The 23497-nt window shown below is 43.4% G+C and overlaps 1 protein-coding gene and 1 long non-coding RNA gene across 2 annotated transcripts; one reads left to right on the top strand and one right to left on the bottom strand.

The window, feature by feature from the left end:
* Window positions 1-314: 314 nt before the first annotated feature.
* On the bottom strand, window positions 315-1278 carry LOC110863743. Its single transcript, XR_002549335.2, has 2 exons — window positions 847-1278; window positions 315-565 (listed from the first exon to the last, which is right to left on the bottom strand). It is a non-coding gene; the product is annotated as an uncharacterized LOC110863743 (long non-coding RNA).
* A 17580-nt stretch (window positions 1279-18858) lies between these two features.
* Window positions 18859-23015, top strand: LOC110944385. The gene is made up of 2 exons (XM_022186048.1): window positions 18859-18912; window positions 22014-23015. Exons 1-2 carry the CDS (start codon window positions 18859-18861, stop codon window positions 23013-23015), a joined length of 1056 nt encoding a protein of 351 aa, XP_022041740.1.
* Window positions 23016-23497: the final 482 nt, after the last annotated feature.

Below are 23497 nucleotides of genomic sequence, written 5' to 3'. Positions count from 1 at the left end.
TTCATGTACCCTACTACACGAAAGAGTTTATTAACAATCGTGTTAAATACTATCATGCAGTGAGCCAGTGAGTGGTTCAATTATCAACCATATAAGTTCCTTTCATGTACCAGAAAATCCAAAAGTCAAAACTATAAATCGAAATGCCAGAGTCATAAACAATATAAGACTACAACAAACAGGCGTTAATTGGGATGCAAATACTAAAGCAAGATGACAACTTTCTGTTTAGGACTCACAGACATTTAGTCGAGCATGTGGTATGCATATGTTAAATACAATTTCAAGAGGTATAAATTAGTTCGATTCAGCCATAATATCAAGTTGTTTAACTATGTAATATCATCAAAATCAACCATTCATGGTTACATATAATCTTTGCAATGCCAAATAAAAAATAAACTACCAGAAAATGCATCAAATAATTCATCAACGGGCTGGGAACTCATCTGGGACATTACCCACACAAAGTTAGGCACCTTTATTTTTACATATCTGAATAGATTCTGCCTCCATAGTCAAAGAAAGGATATCAAGTACTCATCTGTTGGTTTTGGGCGCTACCCTAGCCGCCAATCAAAAACCAAGTTAAATCTTTTCAGAAAACTAAAACTCAACCACAAGAATCCACCAATCAAACCCAATAAACAACTCATCTAGATGAAAACATAACCCTATTTTGCCAAAATCGAACCAATAACCCACCCAGTCAATTAAAAATTAAATTGCCTACATGTGCTTTCTTAGATGTGCATAAAGAAATAAAAACCGAGTCTAATAATATAAATTCAAGAAAGTACTGAAACATGACGGAATATTGAAACATGCAATAGAATCGAACCTTACCTGAATTTGCCGGAACTATACCAGAACACATCGCGGAACCCTAATCTTTGTCTCCACCGCCACTTCTCAACAAAAGAAACACCATCGTCTTCCCGGCCATCACTACCACCGTCACTTCTCAACAAAAGAAACACCATCGTCTTCATCATGGCCGGCCATCGCTACCGCCGTCGGCTCCTTCGTCGGAGAAGGGGGAGAACCCTAGAGGAATGGATAAGGACATGAGAGACAAGAAAGACGGGGGTTTTAAGAGAAGGAAGAGATCATCACAGTTGTCAAATGAACCACCGCCTCTTACCACCATCATCCTCTGTCAAACCCTAGCACCACTACTGTTGTTTATTTCTCCGACTCGACACCACCTAGACCACCACTGTTGTAGCTCCATCTAAAGGCACCATGGCTCCGCTGTAACAACCCGACTTTTTGAAGTCAAAGTCAAAGGAAGAAAAGATTGCTAATTCGATCTGTCGTTCCTTGCTTAATTATTACTTGTACACTTTGACTCGATAATCGATACTTTAGTTTATGTTACTTTAGTTGTATTATGTGGAGTAAATGCAATAAACGCAGTTAACCGCTAATCTATTTAAACGCTATCTCATCGCTATCGCATCGCAACTTGAATCGCATGTTATAGATATTGTTTTACGTGTGTGTGTGCTATTACGTGTTACTTGTGCATGTTTAATTATGTTAAAGGTGATTAATCGCAAATGCAATCGCAACTCTAACGCAACGCAATCTCATCGCGAACTCGAAGTTTAAGGTTTACTTTTAGGATTATTAGTGGTTATGTTATTTGTGTAACTATTGTTTAATACTATCGCATCACTTACTCGCAACGCATCGCAACGCGCAACGCACAAAACGAAAAGTCGAAACTAACTTACTCGATCCATTCGATCGAATGGTCATCCGTCCGGATGACCATCCGATCGGATGGCCATCCGATCGGAAGGCCTCCGATCGGAAGGCCCTCCGATCCGTCACATCTGCACCGCCTTTCTTCCTCTCCACCTACAAATACTCACCTGTCACATCACTGTTCATGATGTGACAGCTCCTCCTCCGACCAGCATACTCTTCGCCTATTTTCTCTCGATTTCTCGCGATTCTTGTAAGTTTTCATCCCAAATCTTGTACTTCTTTGATCTACACACACTTTCTCATCATTTTCACCATCAAATCTTAACTTTTCACCGTAAAATCGGTGGATTTGGGCTATTTTAGGATGATGTCATCATGGGTTCTCAAGAACACCAAAGTGTGACCTCATTCCACCAAGAACAACTCAGATCCAAAGGATTTCTACAATGTTTAAACATTGATTTCTCCTAAATCTAAACATAATTAAAGTGTTTCAAACTTTTCGTCAACATTCTCAACTTTTCACATAAAACCGATAGAATCTGAGCTCGTTCAGGCCTTCTACTCATTCTCTAGTGAAGTGTCGGTCTGAGAACGGATTTCTATCTAAGATATAACCGACTTAACGGGTCGATTATGAAGTACCGTCAAGAACAGTTACTGATCGGATGGGGTGATTCCCATCCGATCGGATGACTTAGGCTTGATAGGGTTTCCGTTGTTTGACACGTTGTCATACCGTCTCGGTTTAACCGCAAAACTTTCAAAACTTAGCAAATTTTACAAGTTTTACAAACGAACAGGTTGCCAAGCGGACTGCTGTCCGATCGGATCGCCATCCGATCGAACGACAATCCGAACGGATGACTTGTTATTTCCTTTTAACACTTAAACATTTTTACAAAACTTGAAAGAATATCAGTTCCAAACGAATAGTCATTCGATCGAATGACTATTCTACCAAGGGACTTGACTTTTTGTAACATACCAAACGGACCGCCGTCCGATCGAACGGCCATCCGTTCAGATGACCATCCGACCGGATGGCTGGACAAATAGAGACACTTCTCATTTTACAAAATGCTACAACGAAAACTTCAAAGTTTACATCATACACAAACACATCCTTCTCAAACGAGTGATCATCCGACCGAATGGTCATCCGCCCAGATGACCATCCGTCCGGATGACCATCCGTCCGGACGGTCATCCGATCAGATCACCCTTCGTCACTTATTCTACCGACACGCTGTTTCACGTACTGTTCATCGCTTATACTGTCGTACTGTGTACAGGCTAATCTCTCAGTGCTTCCTTCAATCCAAGGTTGTGTTTATTCATTAAACACGATCTGTGAGTATACTCGATCCCTTTTTGCTTTACGCACTTTTAGGTGTTACATATGTTACCTATACTAAATCACATCGATCACACAACGCAAACACATTTTATACGCTAACCGCTATCGCATGTTATACGTGTTATTCAATGAATGCTTATTTGTTATGTTTACACAGTGATTGTTTCCTGACACCTTAGCAACGATAGTACTATAGTTTGGACTCAACACCTGTCGTGGACAGGGGTTGTTAAGGGTATTTCTTCACGTGTCACAGTGGTGATATGTGTTGCACATTCTACAACTCGCAGTCATGTCTGTGCATATTTCATTGTCGATAACCTACTTGCTTCGCATTTCTACGTGTTACATGTTGGTTATGCGTAAACTCGCATTCGCTACTATTATACTATTAAACTTGTATGCTCATCTTTTCACTATGTGTATTGACTGTTATTTTAACGTATGTGATAGGTGTTTAGGATGCTTGCTTTAATTGTTGGATGTCATGGAATCGAGCTAGGAGAGTCTAGAAACGAATTAAATAATTTATGAGTTGTCGAAACAGTTTTTATCTGTCTTTGAGAACAATTTGTCTGTAATAACTGTGTTACTTTATATGTTACGGTATGGGACGTAATGATTAAATATTTGGTAACTATAGTTGTTATGGATTCTCTTGGACAATCTGTTTCGCTCATTGTCGCGCCCCGATATTTCCGCCATCGGTTGTGGTGTGACATCCGCCATCACCGGCGACCGGAACCCATCGGATCCCTTTTTCTTTGCTGATCTCTCTCCACTTTCTCACACTCTTACTTTCTCTCTCTAAAGTCTGCATCTCCTTTTCTTTTATGTCTCTCTCTACAATTGTTACAAGTAGGGGGTTATATGTATGGAAAAGTTAAGGTCAAGTACCAACAAAACTGGTACATGACTTTAAGCAGTATGTACAACCTATAGTGCATGAGACATCAACCAAGCTTGAGATACAAGTTTTAATGCAACAGAATGTTGCAAATTAGAGTATTATATAAAGATCACCCATATATAAATCAACTTTATGGCCGAACAACTATATAAATTTTTGAACGAGATAAGAAAATAGTAATAAAATGTTTAGTAGCTATCTAAATGTGGGGAGGGGTCCCCATACGTACCTAGCTTCGGCCATCCTTGCAGGTCAAATTAGGTATGCTCTCAAGCTAACTACTTAATGTGGTAAAATATAAGATAACGGTGATCGACCTATATTTAAGATATCGGTTATCGTAGTGAGATATCAATAATTTTAATATTATGCTAAACTTATATATATAGCAAGTTAACACTAACAATTCAGTATACTCTCCTACCATTAACAAATTAACTTTTCTCAACTTACAAAACCCTAACAATTGTAGCAAGTAGGAACCTAAAACACTAATAGCAACAATAAGAAGAAAGACGATTGATAGAACTAAGAAAAAAGATACTGATATCGGGAAGGGATATATCGGCTAAATATCAGTCAATATCGCCAATATTATTAGTACCGATATTCTAACCGATATTTTGCACCGATATCTCTACAGGGAATCGACTGATAACCGATATGTCAGTGAGATATCAGGATATTAATTAATAGCTCTCAAGTAATTTCAAACATCTCTTGGCTAGGTACATTGTAGTGAACACAATTTTTGACTATTTTTTGTGACACTTAAAGTATATGATTTTATCCACTCAAGAAAAAAGATGGCTAAATCTTCTCTAGCATTGCACTTTTGTTATGATGATGTGAGTGTCTATCACTATTCACTACTAGAAAATTAGACATTTGTGACTGAACATTGAGTTATAAAAACCTCTGTGTAGTTCTTTCTTTTTCTTTTCTTGCGACAAAAACTATGGTTTATTCTGCCTCCAAATTTTGTGAACATTATAACTCATATATCACGTTTAACGCATTAGTGTATTTGTGACGTATCAAGATTTTTTTTTAATACTTTGTGAACGTTTAACGCATTAGTGAATTTGTGACATATCAAAATTCTTTTAATAATTTGCGAGACACATGCACGTAGTGCATGGGGGACTCTACAAAGGTAATGGAGGAGGAATGATGATAGGCTTATTAAAGCTAGGGGTGTAAATAAGCCAAGTTATTCGCAAGCTATTTGAGATCGGCTATATAAAAGTTTGAACGAGTCGAGCTTAAACAAACTCAAGCGCGAGCCTAAAGTTAAAAAAAGCTTGTTTAGTAAATAAGCCCGGACCCGAGCTTCACTTATCGAGCATCAGCCGATTCACGAGCCTAAACAAGCCTATCATTTTATTTATTTAATATATTAAATACATATTTGTATAAATATAATTTTTATCCAGGGGTAGTGAAGTTTTTAACAACATAAGGAGCATAGGAGGCAAGATCTGATGGTAGTGAAGTTTTTAAAGGGAGAGGTGGATCACCAACAAGGAAGCAACAACCACATTACTTAAAGCCAGCACCGGAATAACTATTATTGTCGACTTGTCCAGTAGAAGTGTAAATACCAATTGAGGTGTGGAAGTGTTTGGGAGATGAAGGAGTTCATTGTCTAACTGGTTTGTTCAATCTTATTCCTAAATCTGAAAGAGATCAGTGGAGCAGTAGTGTTGTAGTGCCTCTATATAAGCACAAAGGAGATGCTCAATGTTGTGAGAATTACAAAGGGTTCAAGTTGCTAGGCCATACTATGAAATTATGGGAGAGAGTAATCAAGACTAGACTTAGAAAGGAAACACGGGTTAGAGTAAACCAATTTGGTATCATGCCAAGGGGATCAACTACAAGAGCGATACACATTATAAGGAGAATGATGAAAAAATATAGGGGAAGAATAGAGATCTATATATGGTGTGCATTGACCTTGAAAACGCATAGACAGTGTGCCATGTAGATTGATTTGGGATAGTTTAGAGGGTAGAGAGGATCCCAGGAAATATATAGACATAATTAAGGATATGTATCTCAGGACTAGAACTAGTGTTTATGCACCAGTAAGGGATACCGCTTTCTTCCCTGTATAGATAAGCCTCCGCCAAGGGTCTGCTTCGAGTCCGTTTCTTTTTGCAATTATCCTGGATGAGTTGTCAAAGTTGATTCAACAGACGGTTTCGTTGGGCCTACTTTTTGCGGATGATATTGTGTTAGTTGTGGATAGTGAGCAAAGTCTGAATGTGAGGTTAGAGGAGTGGCTAGTAGCTTTAGAGTGCAAAGGTTTAAGAATTAGTCACTTTAAGGCTGAGTATCTTTACTGTGATTTCAGTGGTGTAGGCGTAGATGAGACCACTTAGATTACCATTGAGGGCCATGTGGTTCCCTAAACAACTAAGTTCAAGTATTTAGAATCGTTTGTCCAAAGGCATGGGGAGATAGATAGCGACATATCCCACCGTGTTCAGGTTGGATGGTATAGGTAGAGAGCAGCTATAAGGGTATCGTGTGACAAGAGGTTCCCAACTAAATTAAAGGGGAAGTTTTATAGGGTGGCAGTTAGACTTGCTGTGTTATATGGAAAAAAGTGTTGGGTTATTAAGAAGACACATGGGTACACCAACCTGGACAAGATAAGAAATGAGGTTTTTCGGGAAAGATTAAGGGGTAGCTAGTATATCGGATAAGATAAAAGAGGAGAGGTTGAGATGGTTTGGACATGTTAGGAGGAGGCAGCTGACAGCCACAGCCAGAAGCGTGGAAAATCTCAATGTTGATGGGAGGAGTAGAGGCAAAGTGAATCAACTTGGGAGGGACGGATTAGGCATGATTTGCTAGACTTGCATCTTTATGAGGACATTGTCGAAGATAGGAGTTCGTGGAAACGTATGATTAATGTTAAGGACTTCTAAGAGGATGTTATGGTTTTGTATTAGTTTCTTGATTACGACCTTTGGTCCTTTAGTCTGTTTCGATGGCATGTGAATATTATACCTTGCATGTATGCATGTCTTTTTGATGTGTTAATTATTCCTAGTATATGTTTTAACCATTTCTCATGTTTTGGTAGTCTAGTACGAATATCTTTAGTATCTTTTGATGTGGTTATATTCAGTGGCGGATTTAAGAACTTTTTTTACTGGGTTCATTTTGGTAGATTCTCACTAATTCTCGCTATTTTTTTCCAAATCATACGAGATTCTCACTAATTTTTCTTATTTTTTCTAAACCGAATGGGTTCCTAGGAACCCACAAAAGTGGCCTAGATCCACCCCTGGTTATATTTCTATACATGTTTTTATTTGACTTTTTATGTCTGGATATGAATTTGTAGCTAGGGGCTTCACTGTAAGCGATCTCTCTATCGCCCAAGATCTAAGGCTTGCCTACATCCTACTCTCCAAGACCCTATCAATAACCTGGCTTTGGGTGAGATTATATTGAGTACGATTGATTGATTGATCTATTAAGTTATGATGAAAATAACTAAACAATAATTATATATACATACATTATGTTACATATAAACTTTGTAAAAAAAATAATTATAATTAATTCGAGTTAATTAATAAATGATAAACGGGTCGAGCCCAAGCCAAGTTTGAAAACTACTCATAGGCTGAGCTCAAACTTTAGAAAGAAATGTAGAAACCAAACCGAGCTTGAGCTCGAGCTCTCATTAATTAAACGAATTTGAGCTTACGCGGACTAGGGCTCAACTCGGCTTGCTTACACTCCTTAACTAGAGTGGAGATGAGTAAGTGGCGGGTTGATGGACCCAACTTGTTAAGGTTTGTGATTATAGTCTATCATGATGGCACTCTTTTACATTAGGGATGGCAAAAATACCCGAGCCTGGCGGGTATACCCGAAACCCGACACAAATGGGACGGGTATACCCGATACCCGACGGGTATTGGGCCGGATATGGGATTAGTTTTAAAAATTTTCGTGGGTATCGGTCGGGTATGGGATTAGGTGATACCCGACCTGATTACCCGAAACCACATACCTGTTTACCCGAACTATATACCCGAAGGTTTTAATTTATATTTTTATTTTCCGTTAACCCTTATCTATTAGTAATTTATTTTTGCATGTTCATAATGTGAAAAATACATTATCTTTTAGCATATGTATTTGACGAAAGTATTTATATTTTGTATGTTGTGAAGTATATACATACAAGTGTATAAATATTGTAAAGTTATTATTAATTTATGATAAAACTTATATGCATGTAATGTATATTTTAATTTATTATAGTTGTTGCATAAATAAAATTATACAATAAATATAATAGTAAAAAATGTATTTGGAAATCCAAAGTATATCTTTTAACAAACTGATGGGTATACCCAATACCCGCGGGTATACACGGTACCCGACGGGTAATTACCCGACATATACCCGACGGGTATTGGGTCGGGTATGGGACACGATTTTACAACCGAGTATGGGTATAGGATTACCAATACCTGACTCGAACCCGACCCATTGTCATCCTTATTTTACATGTTCTCAGTTGTTATTGTGTGGTTGCATGGTTGCATTATTTTGTCAAAGCCACTGGGATTGAATATGAAACAAAACGATTCACCCCCTCGAAAATGACAAGACATCATTGGACTTTGGTGATTGTCTTGTTATACACAATATGATGGTGGTTTTTCACTTTTTTGTATTTCAAAATGTACTATTTTTATGTTATTAAGCTAAATTCCCAATAAGAATTTATATTTGACATGAGATATTTAGTAGAAGAATTTTATAAGAGTACCTCTGATTAAAAAAAAAAAAAGATGTCAAAAACATGTTATTAGCTGCCTAAATATTTCCTTTTAGATAGTGCTACTAAAGAAAATGTGACTTTTTAAACGAAGGAAACATCGGGTGATACTCTTATTAGGAAGAGGTTTTGGTTGATTCATAATCCAATGCAAATATATCCGATCTCGATCCCTTAATGTCAAAACGTAAAAAATATCAGTCTTCTTCATGTGTTGTTGTAGGTTAGTACTTTAAAGATAACGCCGAGTTACAAGTAAATTTACGGAGGAAATGCATCGCAGAGTATTTATATGTATATAGATCACTAGAGACCCGGTTAAATAAAAGATATTCTTGTGAAGATTGTGGATTGTGTATATATGCCTTGAACTTGAAAACTAAGATGTTTCAAGTTAGAACTTCCAAACACAATCACACATGTCCAAGATTACAATTGCATCCAAATATTCGTCAATGTAACAAAAAAATTGGATAGTTTAATTAATACCAAGTGTAAGTAGGGGTGTTCAAAACCGGATATCCGAAAATTCGGATATCCGAAATTTTCGGATACTAGATTTCACTATCTGAATCCGTATCCGAAATTTCGGATATCCGAATTTCGGATACCCGAAATTTCGGATACGGATTCGGATAGTGAATCGGATATCCGAAAATCCAACTTTTTATTTAATTTTTATTTTTTTATTATTTTTTTCATATTCGGAAACGGATATTCTGGATAGTTTCGGATATCCGAATATAAATGTTTTATGGATTTTGACCAGAACGAAGATACGAGTCGGTTTATGTTAAACTTACCTTGAAACGATGCTTCAAACGGCTTGATTTTTGTTAATTAGAAGTTTAAACACCCGAATTGAAGCACCGTCTTCGTCGTTTGGAGCAATATTTCGAGGTAAATTTTACATCAATCAACTCGGATCCTCGTTCTAATAAAAAACCCTAAAACATCAGTTTGTAATTCGGAAAAAAAAACTTAACTCCGTTAAGCTATATTTAACGTAGACTATTATCGGCAAAAAGTGGACCAGTTCGGATTATTATCGGGCAATAACTGAGTTGAGATTATTATCGGCCAAATTAAGAAAGCTGAAATTATTTAAATCCGATTTCCCTTTTGTTAATACTCATGTAATTAGAAATTTTGAAATTCAGATTATATGTTTCATTTAATTTATCACTTACAACCATTGATTGTTATAGACGACAAAGAGGAAATAATTTTGCTATTATAGTATGTACCATAGGCGTTGAAGAAACACTGATCTAACTAGAGACTTAATTGAGATTGGTTTATGTTTCTATCATAGTGGTTAATCTTCTTGTGGATATTTGAGCTCCGACTTGATGGTTCGATCCTACAAAACAGAACACCGTTACTCGTTAAGAGGGGAATGTGGGGGTTCCCTCTTAACCAGGCTCCGGCGTGAGAATAAGCGACTGCTTTGAGAATAACTAAGTGCTAAGAGTGAGAGTGGAGGGAATAGAATGTTTAACCTGTGGAATGAGGTCTCTATTTATAGCCGGAGAGGTGTAAGGGGTTATGGGCTGATGGGCCTTGGGCCGGAAACGGACAACATAACGGATATGCTCTTTGTCTCACTGGCGTCGACCGCTTAGTGGCTTCTAGACGTTCCTCGGTGCTGGCGCACCTTGATTGGAGCCACGTGTCATTGTTGTCGGCCTTGTTGTCCTTCTGCCATCAGCAGACAAGTGGAGATCGTGGGACAGTTGTCTCCGTCCTCTGATTGGTGCCACGTAGGCGTCCTTGTGTACTTCTCGTCAGACGATCGTGGCGCACGATTGACCAGAGTCTGCTGGACGCTCATTGGCTCCTTTTACTGCCACTTGTACCTTGTGTACCACTGTAGGTAGCTGTGCGCTTCCTTACTGTGTGGTTCTTGTTGACAGCAAACTAACCCGCGCGGGGTTAGTATGTTCATTTGTTCCAACGTTTCATGCTAAGTGCTGATATCTGGGCCTCTTGTGGGCGGTGCCTTGCGCGGGATAGATCAGAACGCTGTGTAAGCCGCGCGAGGGTCTTATTAATAAGTTTACTGAAATAAGGAGTATGGTCTCACGCGCAACCTGAGCGGGGGTTTGCGCGGCTTTTTGGGACCATACCCCTTCAAGTCCCCCCAGTCCAGTGCTGCACCATGCGCAACGCAAGTGGTTGGAGCTCTGGACTTAATAAAAATAAGAGAAATAAGAGTAAAGGGGAAATGTTCCTTTGATCTTGATTGGTGTGGCGCATGTGGAAATTGTTGGTTCCAATTGCGCCGCTACCAAGGCGGGTCTTGAGGAATTTTTTTGTTTGTCCGATCAAGCGCGCAAGGCTATTAAAGGCGACGTTTAGCTTGCGCGGCTCATGTAACTTCTGCCTAAAGTTACTTATACTTTTTATGGCGGGAAACTTCGAAATTTGAACTCTGACAAGTTGGTGGGATAAGTCGTTGAGTGCGACGTTTGAGTTGACCCCTGGCACGGATGTCATCATGCCGACTGCGACGGTTGCACTTCGTGTCAGGAGAGTGAGGCCCACGCGCGCGTGGTAACCGTCACCCCTGGTTTTCCGCTTGACGTGGCAGCCTCTCGTTGGCTAGCCTAGCGGCGAAAGCGGCACGGTTACCCATCGCATTAAATGCGATGGGTATATATATCCGAAGAGATGTGAGAGATCCTCACTTCTCTTCGTTGCTTTCTTACTCTCTCTCAAACTTCCTTCTTTGAATCTTCAAAGTTGTTCTTCACATCTTCAAGATTTCTTCAAACCTTCAAGTTTTTTCCAGAAATTCTTTTCCGATATGAGTGAAGAACATCAAGAAGTTCCTGCTGCTGAGGAAGGTCCGGTTCCTGTCCTCAAATGGGATCTCGGGCTCTTCGAACAGATTGTTCGGAGTTTCTGATTCCCACCAGAGTGGGATGCCCGGTATCCGGCTCAGGGCCAGACCGCGGCTGATGCATCACCTGGTTATATTACCTTATATGAGGATTTCTTTCTCCAAGGTAACTTTAGGTTACCGGCTACAAACTTTATGGGGCATATTCTTCATCATTACAACTTCCATCTGTCACAGATGAGCCCACCTGGGATGGTTAGGGTTCGTCACTTCGAGTTCTTGTGTCATTCTCATGGCATCCAGCCATCTGTGGATAAGTTCCGGGCCTTCTACCAGTTGCAGAGGACGATGGGTTTCTTCTCTTTTGCAAGCCGTGGTGCGGCGAAGAAAATTCTGCTAAACCCCCCTAAGAGTTTCCATGACTGGAAACCCAAGTTCTTCTTCATCCGTGAAGAGGTGTTGCCGATTGCCATGCCCTTCAGGGATTGGACTGAAGCAATACCGAAGGAAGACCTTCCGATTCCTAAGAATGCCCGGTGGTATCAGCAGTTGAACCCAACCCCAAATCGGGTGTTTGGGGAAAACGTGTTAGTAGCGGCTAAGATGAGTGACCAGTGGTCACCCAACAGCAGGGAGGTTCCGTTGTTGAAGATCGGCGATCAAGGTCAGTTATCTCCTTTTTCTTTTTCCAAGTGCTTTGCTTTCATTATTACTTATTTACATTCATGTTTAGAGGCGCAACTGTATCAAGCTGCCTTCGCCACGTTTGGTGGTTCTATGGGCGTGCGCCCATTGCGCGATGATGAAGAGAGCTGGTATGACCAGATCAAGGGCAACTTCATGCATCCGGTTGATGGTGCCTTTGCTTCGCCGCCAACCACGACTGAAGGTGCGCAATTTCCTAAACCTCGTCCTTTGCGCTCTGTGACTTCTGCTGGGAAAGAGATTCTCTATCTTTCCAGCGAGGAGTCAGTAGGGTCTTCCAGCGGCAAGCTAAGTTCGTGGTCTAACATCTTTGCAGGTGTGTTGCGCGACCTGGGGATTGACCCAGAAGAGAAGAAGAAGAAGAAACCCCCGAAGAAGAAGAAGACGAAGGTAGATTCTGAAGTGACCAGCAAGGGGACTGGCACTAGTCGCGCAACCGCTGCTGCTGATAAAGGTACTCTTCGCCTTCGACAAAGTGACTTAGACGATTTTGTTATAGTCAGTGACTCACTTGAAGGCTTATCACGCACAGCTAAAACAAAAACTGGAGCGGGCGGCTCAAAGAGCTCTGGGAGCGCGGGTTCTCGTAACCCTGATGCTGGCGCGACCCCATCTGTGCCTGAAGATGATGAGGCTGAAGAAGAAGATGCTGCTGCCCAGTTGGTTGGCAGGAAAAGGGGTAGAAGCGAGGCCATGACTGGTGTGGCTTCCGCGGCTACTGCTGTTGTGATTCCCGTGGTTGGGAAAACGAGCAACCTGCGCTCGTTGTATAAGTTTTCTCCTGGTATGTTTTTTGCTTCTCCTTACTTTTTACCTTCCTTGCTTAATGTACTTGTATTATTTTCACAGAGATCAAGAAGAAGACCCCTGAGAAGGGTGTCAAGTTCAGTGAGCCGGGGTCGAAGAGGCCGAAGATTACCATCAAGTCTTCTGATACTGCTGCTCAGGACGCTGCGAAGGCTGCCGAGGCGCAGCGAAAGGCAGAGGAGAATCAGAAGAGAGAAGAAGAAAGGAAAAAGAAAATTGAGTAGGAGAAGAGGAGGAAAGATGAAGAAGAGAGAAAGAAGAAGGCGGAGGAGGGGAAGGCGGCCGAAGAGGCGAAGAAGAAGGCCTTGGAGAAGGAGCTGGCACAGAAGAAGGCTATGGATCAGCCTGTCAATGTTCAGGGGCCTGAGGTCGCCAAACCTACCCACTCCGCGCATGTCGAGACCCATGATCGATCCAAGATCACTACTTCTAAGGGGTCAGGTCGGTTTACTTCTAGCGGCGCGAGCTCTGGTGGAGCTGGGGGTTATAACCCAAACGTGATTGGGGCGAAGGACACTGTCGGTGACATATATTACAAAACTTATACCGAAGAAGAACGCGGTGACGCCCCTCACCGAGCTCCCTGGAGCTTGAAGCAAAAGGATACCTTTTCGGAATTCGGCCCTTGCCGCGAGTGGTTCTTGAACTCGTTCACCCCTGCAGAGGTTAACCGGCAAAGGGCGAAACCTCATGAATTGTTGTATCGAACCTTTGTGCTTGGAGAGGCCAATGCTCGCGCTGCCAATCATCAGATAGTTCGCGAGTGGCGAACGATGGTTAGGGAGCGAGCAGACTGGGAGGGTTATCGCGAGCGCATGATTTTGACAAATCGAAAGCTGCCTTCGATGAGGAGAAGGCCAAATTTGATGCTGATAAGAAGGCCGAAGAATGGGGGCGCGAGGGCCTGAAAAATAAACTCCAAAATGCTGAACAGCAACTGGCCAAGGAGAAGGCCGAGTTCAAGCGCATTTGTGCCCAGGATAACGAGCGCGCCTACGCGGCTCGGCAGAAGATTGTTGACCTCGAAGCGAAGGTTGCTGAGTTGACATCGAAGGTTGAAGAGGCGCATGGTGAGAAGGCTGCCAAGCAGCAGATGGAGGTTAGTTTATTTAAAACACTTTTTTTTTTGCTATGTTGTTTACAAAATGGCATAAGTCGTTTGTCAATTTCCAGGTTGAGTTGTCTGAGGTGAAGGTGCAGTTGTCCCGCAAGGATAAAGATCTCCAAGCTAAGGATATTGAGATTGCTGAGCTCAAACGTCGCTTGAATGAGCAGATTGACAAATGTGAGTCTTTGGAGATCGACCTGGGGGCCGAGAAGGTTAAGGCTGCCACAGCTGAAGAGGCGCGTGATGTTAGCACTGCCGTGCTTAATGTGGCCCAGACCAACTACTCCGAGGCCCAAGGCATCGTTGACACGCTTGTGTCTGAGGCGGAGTGGATGCGCACTCGTGGAGTAGTGCTGGTAAGTTTGTAATTTTGTTATGTGCTTTCTACTTTCGTCCGAGTTGCCTCTGATGTTCCGCTTTTGTTGAAGGTTGCCAACTCCATTCTTAATGCTGGCGAATTAGATCGCGCCGTTGCTGCACTCACGGATGTCGCGCGTGCGGTGGGACATCGAGGGGGCTACCTGGAATGTGCCAGTCATGTTGAGCAGATGCTTGGGCAAGAATTTGATGTGAGCCATTGCTCGGTGACTGAACAGGCTGAAGCCGCGCTTGCACATGCTGAAAACTCATATGACAACCTTACTTTGCCTGTTATGGATCTGGTTGTGGAATCTTTGAAGAAAGACGACTGCTGTCAGCGTCTTAAAGCAGTTCTCGATCCACCAGTTACCGTCGAATTGTCCGATGAAGAGCCGGCTGGTGATGACAGTGGAGATGGTGATGATGATGGCAACGATGATGATGGCAATGATGACGGAGATGATGATGGTGATCGACGCGATGAATAGAGTAGGCTGTTGATAGGCGTTTATGCCTTGTAATTTTCTTTTGGCAACTTTGATTGTAAAATGCTGCGCTGTTGCGCATGTTTACATTATATGAATCGTTTTCGTTTTTTCCGTTGCAATTATTGCATTGCTGTTAAAACTTAGGTTAAATTAGCTCGAATAAATGGAAGTGTCTTTTAAGTAAAAGGTGACCGCCCGGTCTCGCGCTTTGTTCGCGGAGAACCTTGGAGGCGGTTCTTGTTTAACAAACTCTGAGATGCTGGAGTGTTTTCGCGCTAATCAAAAGTTTAGCATGCATTTGTAACGAAAAAATGTAATAGAAAACATGTCGTATGCTTTCATTAAATCAGAAATTGGCGCTTAGGCCTTCATACATTGATTGCTAATGGCGTATAGCCGACGTAGGAAAGTAAAGGGGGCGCAAGGCCGAAGTAGATTACATATAACATTTGCGCAGTTGTTGCGCGTTCCATGTTCGCGGTAAGATGTGGCCATCTAAGGTACGTAACTTGTAGGCCCCTTTGCCCAGCACCTCGTGGACCAGATACGGGCCTTCCCATTTGGGTGCCAACTTCCCTGGGCGTTCTGCATTTGACGCTTCATTGTCGCGAAAGACGTATTCCCCTGGAGTGAAGGTACAAATGCAGACCCTTGTGTTGTAGTACCTTTCCAGCTGGGTCTTGTACTTGGCTTCTCTGATTCGCGCGATTTCGCGCCTTTCTTCTAACAGGTCCAAGTCAAGGCGTCTCTCCGTTTCATTGTCGACTGTGTTGACCGCTGTCATGCGTGGTGAGGGTAGGCCAATCTCCGCCGGGATAACCGCCTCTGAACCATAGACTAGGCTAAAAGGGGTCTCGCCGGTACTCGTTTTAGGCATGGTTCGGTGAGCCCATAGGATGCTAGGGAGCTCATCTACCCAGCCTCGTCGCCTTGTGCCCAGCCTGGCCTTTATTCCCTCGACAATGCATTTGTTCACGCTTTCCACTTGTCCGTTGCCTTGTGGGTGCGCAACAGATGTGACAGTGTGTTCAATTTTCATCTCTTTCATCCACTTCTTGAGGTCTTCCGAAGCAAAGTTGGTGCCATTGTCAGTTACAATCTTAAGCGGGAGGCCAAATCTGCATATGATGTGCTCCCAGATGAACTTGCGCACTATCATAGCTGTGGTTGAAGCAAGGGCTTTGGCCTCCACCCACTTTGTGAAGTAATCAACGGCCACTATGATGAATTTGACGGCGCCGGGAGCATCCGGGAAGGGTCCCACCATGTCGATTCCCCACTGCTGGAAAGGCCATGCAGTGGATACAGGGATAAGATCGTTCTTAGGGCGCAGTGTTTTTGGAGAATGTCTCTGACAAGAGTCACATTTGCGGATCTCTTTCAGTGCGTCGACATGCATACCAGGACAGTAGTAACCGGCGCTCATGATCTTCGCGACAACCATCCGTGGTCCGGAGTGAATGCCGCAGATCCCCTCATGGATTTCCCTTATCAGGTAGTTCACATCCTGGGGGTCCACACAGCGCAGTAGTGGCCCCAGGAAGGATTTTCGGTACAAAATACCACCGTTCATTTCATAGTGTAGGGCTTTGTTTTGGATCTTCCTCGCTTCCGCTCTGTTTTCAGGGAGTACCCCTTCTTGCAAGTACTGGATTATTGGGGTCATCCACGATGGTTGCCCCGTTTCGATCACGTTCACTTGTCGCAATAGCACGGATGGATTCTTGAGCACCTCTATCCTTACATCCTTGGCAAGATGTTGAAAAGAAGTCGAGGCAAGCTTGCTCAAGGCATCAGCTGGCTTGTTTTCAGAGCGATTGATGTGGATAACCTTGTGCGATTTGAATTGTTGAAGCAATTCTCTTGCTTGCTCCAGGTACAAAGCCATAACTTCTCCCTTCACATCGTATATGCCATTGACTTGACTGGCTATTAGGAGTGAGTCAACATGTGCGCGCAAGCTTTTGGCTCCCATTTTGATGGCGAGGCGTAAGCCTGCCAGAAAAGCTTCATACTCCGCCTCGTTGTTGGTGTTTTTGAAGTCCAACTTAATGGCGTAAGTAAACTCGTGGTTCTCTGGGCTTACTAGGCGCAATCCTGCCCCCGCGCCATCTTCATTTGATGCCCCATCGGTGTAAAGCATCCAAGTCTCATCCGTTGCATCTTTCTCGGGAGTCTCTATCAGCTCGCACTCTTTAATTTTATCGGCCGGCACTTCTGTGATGAAGTCGGCTAGGACCTGACCCTTAATGGCTGGGCGCGGCCTGTACAAGATGTTATGGCCTCCCAGTTCAATGGCCCATTTTGCCAACCTGCCTGATGTCTCAGGCTTCTGTAGTATAGTGCCGATGTGGAAGTTTGTAAGCACAGTTATCACATGGCCTGTGAAGTATCGGCGCAGCCTTCGGGAGGCGTGTAATAGCGCAAGAACCAGCTTTTCCATTGTGGAATATCTTGTTTCTGGGTCAGTGAGTACCCTGCTGACATAGTAGATCGGGGTTTGTACTCCGTTTCTGTCGACCAATAATACTGACCCTACTGCCTTATCCGAGGAGGACAAGTACAGTACGAGGGGCTCCTTTTCAAATGGTGCAGTCAGGGTAGGGAGTTCGATCAGACACGCTTTCATTTGTTGAAAAGCTGTTTCGGCCTCCGGGGTCCATTTGAACTCTTGTTTCTTCACACAATTGCGCAACGTGCTAATGAAGGGATACGACTTTGCGGCGTGATTGGAGAGAAAACGATTAAGCGCGGCCAGTCGGCCGGCCAGTCGTTGCATTTCTTTGATGTTTCGCGGTGAGGGCATTCGTTCTATAGCTTGTACTTTCTCTGGATTCACCTTGAAACCGCCGTTTGTGACAATGAAGCCTAGAAACTTCCCTTCTTCCATGCCAAAAGAACACTTGGCTGGATTTAGCTTCATATTTACGCTGCGCAATGAGTTGAACGTTTTTTCGATGTCTTTCAACATTTGGTCCTCCTCGGGACTTTTAACCACTAGATCATCGATGTAAACCTCAATATGCTTTCCGATGTCACCTGCGAAGGTCTTGTCCATCAAGCGTTGATATGTCGCGCCAGCATTCTTCAGGCCGAAAGGCATCTTTGTGTAGCAGAAGATTCCAAGATCAGTTCTGAACGCTGTCTTGTCTTCATCTTCTAGCTTCATCTGAACTTGATGGTATCCTTTGTAGCAATCCAAAAAGCACTTCCATCGGTATGGCGCGAGAGAATCTATTTTTTTATCGATCTCAGGCAAGGAATAGCAATCCTTTGGGCACGCCTTGTTGAGATCGGTGTAATCTACGCACATGCGCCATCCGCCGTTTGACTTTTCAACCATCTCTGGGTTTGCAACCCAACTCTGATATCTTACCTCTCGCAAGATCCCGGCTTTGAGCAGCTCACATACTTGCTCGTTCATTGCTTTCGTCTTGTCTGCTCCTAGGCTGCGCCTTCTTTGGACCTTTGGCTCGACAGAGGGGTACGTGTTTAAGCAATGCTCGGTGATGTTGCGCGGGACACCGGTCATGTCTGCCGGGGTCCAGGCAAATATATCCATGTTTCGAAACAATAATTGCTTTAAACGCGTGCGGATGTCTGACGAAATGGCGTGGCCAATTGTCACAGTCTGCTCTGGGTATTTGCGGTTTAAAACCCATTTCTCTGGCTCGGTCGTGGAGACCTTCGCCGCTTTCGTTGGGCGCATTTCTTCGGTTGACATCACTTCCTTCTTCGCATAGATGATTGCCACTCCTGTTTTGGTTGGGAACCCTATCGCAGAATGGGGCGTTGAGGTTACCATGTTTAACTCGCCCTGGGTTTCCCTCCCAATTAGCACATCATGCCTTGATTTTACCGGCATCACCATGAAATTCACATTCGTCGTTCTTGAATGTTTCCCGTCAGAAAACGTGACGGGGAAACTGATCTGGCCGAGTGGAAAAACCATCTCGTTGCAAAATCCAGATAAAGGATAATCGACTGGCTCGAGTCTCGCTTTATCCTCCTCATCCAACTGATTGAAACACTGTTCGTAAATGATGTCGGCTGTACTTCCCGGGTCGATGAATATGTAGTCAGTTTCATAATGCCCGATTATACCGGTAATGACGACGGGACGCGTGGCGCGAGGTCCGCCGCGCACTACCGGAAATACAACCTGCTGCTCTTGCCAAGAAGGTTCGTAGGGGCGTTTGCCTTTCTCTTTCGCGCTATATCTGGGTCCGTTGACCATGTGAGTCTCTAGTCGTCGGACCTTCTTGTGGTTCCCTTCATCGTGGCGCTGGAGTTGACGGGTTTCCTTGCGTACATTCTTCACCAAATGGCTTAGCTTACCGCTTTTGAGCGCTCTCTCGATTTCTTGGCGCAAGCTATAACAGTCGTCGGTCAGGTGCCCTGAATCTTTGTGAAAATCGCAGTACAAGTTGGGGTCTTGCCCTTTCTTGTTTGTCATTGGCTTGGGAGCCTTGAAATCGTGATTCTCCGTCATCAATACCTCCTTTGGCGTTTTTGTGAGCGGAGTCCAGTGCTTGTCACGATTTTCGTCTCTGACCGCTTTCTTGTAACCGATTCGGTCAATTGTTTCTCGCGCATCTTCTCTGTAGCGCGGCCTGTCGTCGTGGCCTCTTGATCTCCCAGACTTCCAGTCATTACTCTTGTATTTGTTACGCTTGTTGTTGTTGTCGCGCGTGTTTTGTCTGGAGAATCGATCTTCAGAATAGTAACCCTTGCCACCAGCAAGGGACTCCTCAGTTTGCGCGACGATTTTTGCGGCCTCCATTAGTTTATCCCACTCCTTCGGCATTCCATCTTTACCTGTGATAGTTCTAATGAGACAATCGCAGCGTATGGCCTTCTTGAAGTGACAACGCATCAGTTGTTCACTGACGCCGCCTATTTCCAGACATTCTTTGTTAAACCGGGTGATGAAGTCCTCAAGACCTTCACCATCTCTTCGCCAAATATCTTCTACTTCGGCTGTGTCGCGCTGGTAGCGACGTTGTTGGCTAAAGTAGCTCAGGAATTGCGTCTTGAAATCTGTCCATGATTTGATCTTTCCAGGCGGAAGGCTGTCGAACCAGGCGCGAGCCGCCCCGGTAAGAGTTTGAATGAACAAATGACACCACATGGGCATGTTCCAACCTCCCATGCAGCCTACACTCGTGAACGTTCTGACGTGATCGTCTGGATCAGTCAATCCATTGAATTTCCCAACAGTCGGGGGTAGCTTCTCTCGTGAAAGCGGCGCGAGTGCAATTTTCGGGATGAACTTGGAGTGCTCCGCAGCTTCCGCTGGTCGGTATGCCAGGCGGAAATCTCTTTCAGCTTCCTCTGTGTAGCCAATGTGTTGTCTTGGCTTGTAGTACTCATGGTTTTTTGGTAAACGATTAAAGACTGACGATTCCTCGTCACCTTCCCATGTGGGATCTTACGGGTCTGTTTCTTCCCATTCGTTGTTCATGTTGCGCGGCGTGAGCCGGCTGTGAACAGGGCCTCGTTGAAGGTTCGACGGATAGTCGTAGTAACTATCCGTTTCCCCTCTTGTATCGCGCGTGTCTTGTACGCTTAAACGTCTTGTAGGGGGAGGCCTGTTGATTCTGCCTTGTAGATTGGCTGGCGGGGGCATTTGGCGCACCCCCTGACTCTGAGGGGTGACCAAGGACGGTTCTGCCGTCAAAACTGCTTGCTGCGCGATCAGCGATTGGTATGCTGCATTGATGGTGGCGATGTTCTTAGCATACCACGAGGCTGGGGTTTCGCCTTCTGGTAAGCCTAGTAATGCCGATACATTTTGAACTGGCGCTGTGTTCGAAGGTCCTTCTCTGTTGTTCCCTGGGGTGACCACTTGGGTGATGCAGGTGATGCTCCCGCGCGGACCCCCAGTATTGGTGATTTCAACTTCGCCGATTTCTTCGATTTGTTGGGCTTGGAAGTTTTGGATTCCTTCACCCAACGCCGCGTTAGAGTTGGTTCCGAAACCGAACTCTGGAATGGTTCCTTGACCAGCCATAGTCGAAGGATGGAAAAGATGTCAAAGGCTCAAATAAAAGAAGCTGAGGGTGGTTATAGAGAAAATCGGTGGGCGCCAATGAAGAAACACTGATCTAATTAGAGACTTAATTGAGATTGGTTTATGTTTCTATCATAGTGGTTAATCTTCTTGTGGATATTTGAGCTCCGACTTGATGGTTCGATCCTGCAAAACAGAACACCGTTACTCGTTAAGAGGGGAATGTGGGGGTTTCCCTCTTAACCAGGCTCCGGCGTGAGAATAAGCGACTGCTTTGAGAATAACTAAGTGCTAAGAGTGAGAGTGGAGGGAATAGAATGTTTAACCTGTGGAATGAGGTCTCTATTTATAGCCGGAGAGGTGTAAGGGGTTATGGGCTGATGGGCCTTGGGCCGGAAACGGACAACATAACGGATATGCTCTTTGTCTCACTGGCGTCGACCGCTTAGTGGCTTCTAGAAGTTCCTCGGTGCTGGCGCACCTTGATTGGAGCCACGTGTCATTGTTGTCGGCCTTGTTGTCCTTCTGCCATCAGCAGACAAGTGGAGATCGTGGGACAGTTGTCTCCGTCCTCTGATTGGTGCCACGTAGGCGTCCTTGTGTACTAGATAAACGCCTATGGTACATACTATAATAGCAAAATTATTTCCTCTTTGTCGTCTATAACAATCAATGGTTGTAAGTGATAAATTAAATGAAACATATAATCTGAATTTCAAAATTTCTAATTACATGAGTATTAACAAAAGGGAAATCGGATTTAAATAATTTCAGCTTTCTTAATTTGGCCGATAATAATCTCAACTCAGTTATTGCCCGATAATAATCCGAACTGGTCCACTTTTCGCCGATAATAGTCTACGTTAAAAAAATGGATTGTGGCAGGGGGTAATTTGGGCAATTCACCGCAATGCCAGAAGTTGGAATGACATCCCGGTTAAGAAGTCGTTGTCCGGGCCATGGAAGAACATTATAAGTATTAGGCAGCTCCTTTTACATGCAGATATTGATCTAAAAAATGCGGTTTCAGCGGTTTGGGCGAATGGGAAAAACATTCAATTCTGGCTGGATAGTTGGGCAGACCCGTTGCCGTTGTATGTTAAGTTCCCGGATTTATTCAAGGTTGATAGTAATAAACAGTGCTTGGTGGAGGATCGGGTGGGCTTCAGCGATGCGGGTCCGTTGTTCATATGGGCTTGGGTTCGGGCCTCTCTTGATGTTAACGAGTGTCATCAACTACAACAGTTGGAAAGTTTGATTGAGTCTTTAGCCGTGAACGTGGGGGTGGATAGATGGTGCTGGAAGTACGATGCAAATGGAAGCTTTAATGTGGCAAGTATCAAGAAGATCTTGAGTTCGGTAAACCGAGACAGCCAAGCGCGAGCATTCGAGTGGAATAACTGGGTTCCGAAGAAGGTTGCTATAGTGGCGTGGAGGGCTGATATGGAGAGGCTTCCTACTAAGTGTGCACTCTCGGCCCGGAACATTCCGGTACAAGACCAGTTCTGTGTGTTATGTGGGGAGTACGAGGAGACAAGTGAACATCTTTTTGCAGCGTGTCACTTCGCGCAGTCGATATGGCTGAACATCGCAGATTGGTGCAGAATACCGCCAATAATAACATTCGGTTTTGAAGATCTACTTAGTTTGCACGAGATTAGTCCCGGCTCATCAAAGAAACGAAAGATTATACATGCTGTTGTATTGGTGGCGGTTTGGAGTATTTGGAAATTGAGAAATGAGATAGTCTTCAGAAATGGTGTCCCAAACACTACAAAGACTCTAGACGAGATAAAGTCGATGGCGTACCTTTGGATCAAGAATCGTGCAAAGATGGTATCGATGTCATGGGAGGAATGGGGCAGATTTAGTTTAACTGGTTTGTGATTTGTATCATTGTAACATTTTGGTGAACCCTACTTTGTAATTTTGATGGTAGCATCTTGCTACAAATAATAAAAGTCTTTTGTCGGCCGTTCAAAAAAAAAGTTATATAAAATTTATTAACCGAAATATTCATGTTGTCATTTTCAAGAAAATAAAAAAGTTAAAAAAATTCCTAACCTTCCACGTTTTAGGTGTGTACCCTCCGAATTTTATGAATCATATTTCATGAAAAAATTACAATGTGAAGTTTCACACTATTAGTTGTGAATAGATTGACAATATCTTAAAGATTTAAAACGAGCAGAGTATTTTTTTATTATTATTTTAGAGTTAAGTGCCATTTATGTCTCTGTGATTTGTCTATTTATTGCATTTCAGGTCAAATTTTAAAACTATACCATTTTCCTCTCCGATATTCTTGAAATGTGCCATTTCAGCCCAAAAAACTAACCATAATTTAAAACTTCAGTTTAATGAAGGGT

The sequence above is a fragment of the Helianthus annuus genome, chromosome 6 (assembly GCF_002127325.2).
Source record: "Helianthus annuus cultivar XRQ/B chromosome 6, HanXRQr2.0-SUNRISE, whole genome shotgun sequence".
NCBI classification, from domain to species: domain Eukaryota; kingdom Viridiplantae; phylum Streptophyta; class Magnoliopsida; order Asterales; family Asteraceae; genus Helianthus; species Helianthus annuus.
The sequence above is the reverse complement of the archived record's forward strand: the minus strand, read 5'-3'. Positions and strand labels throughout refer to the sequence as shown.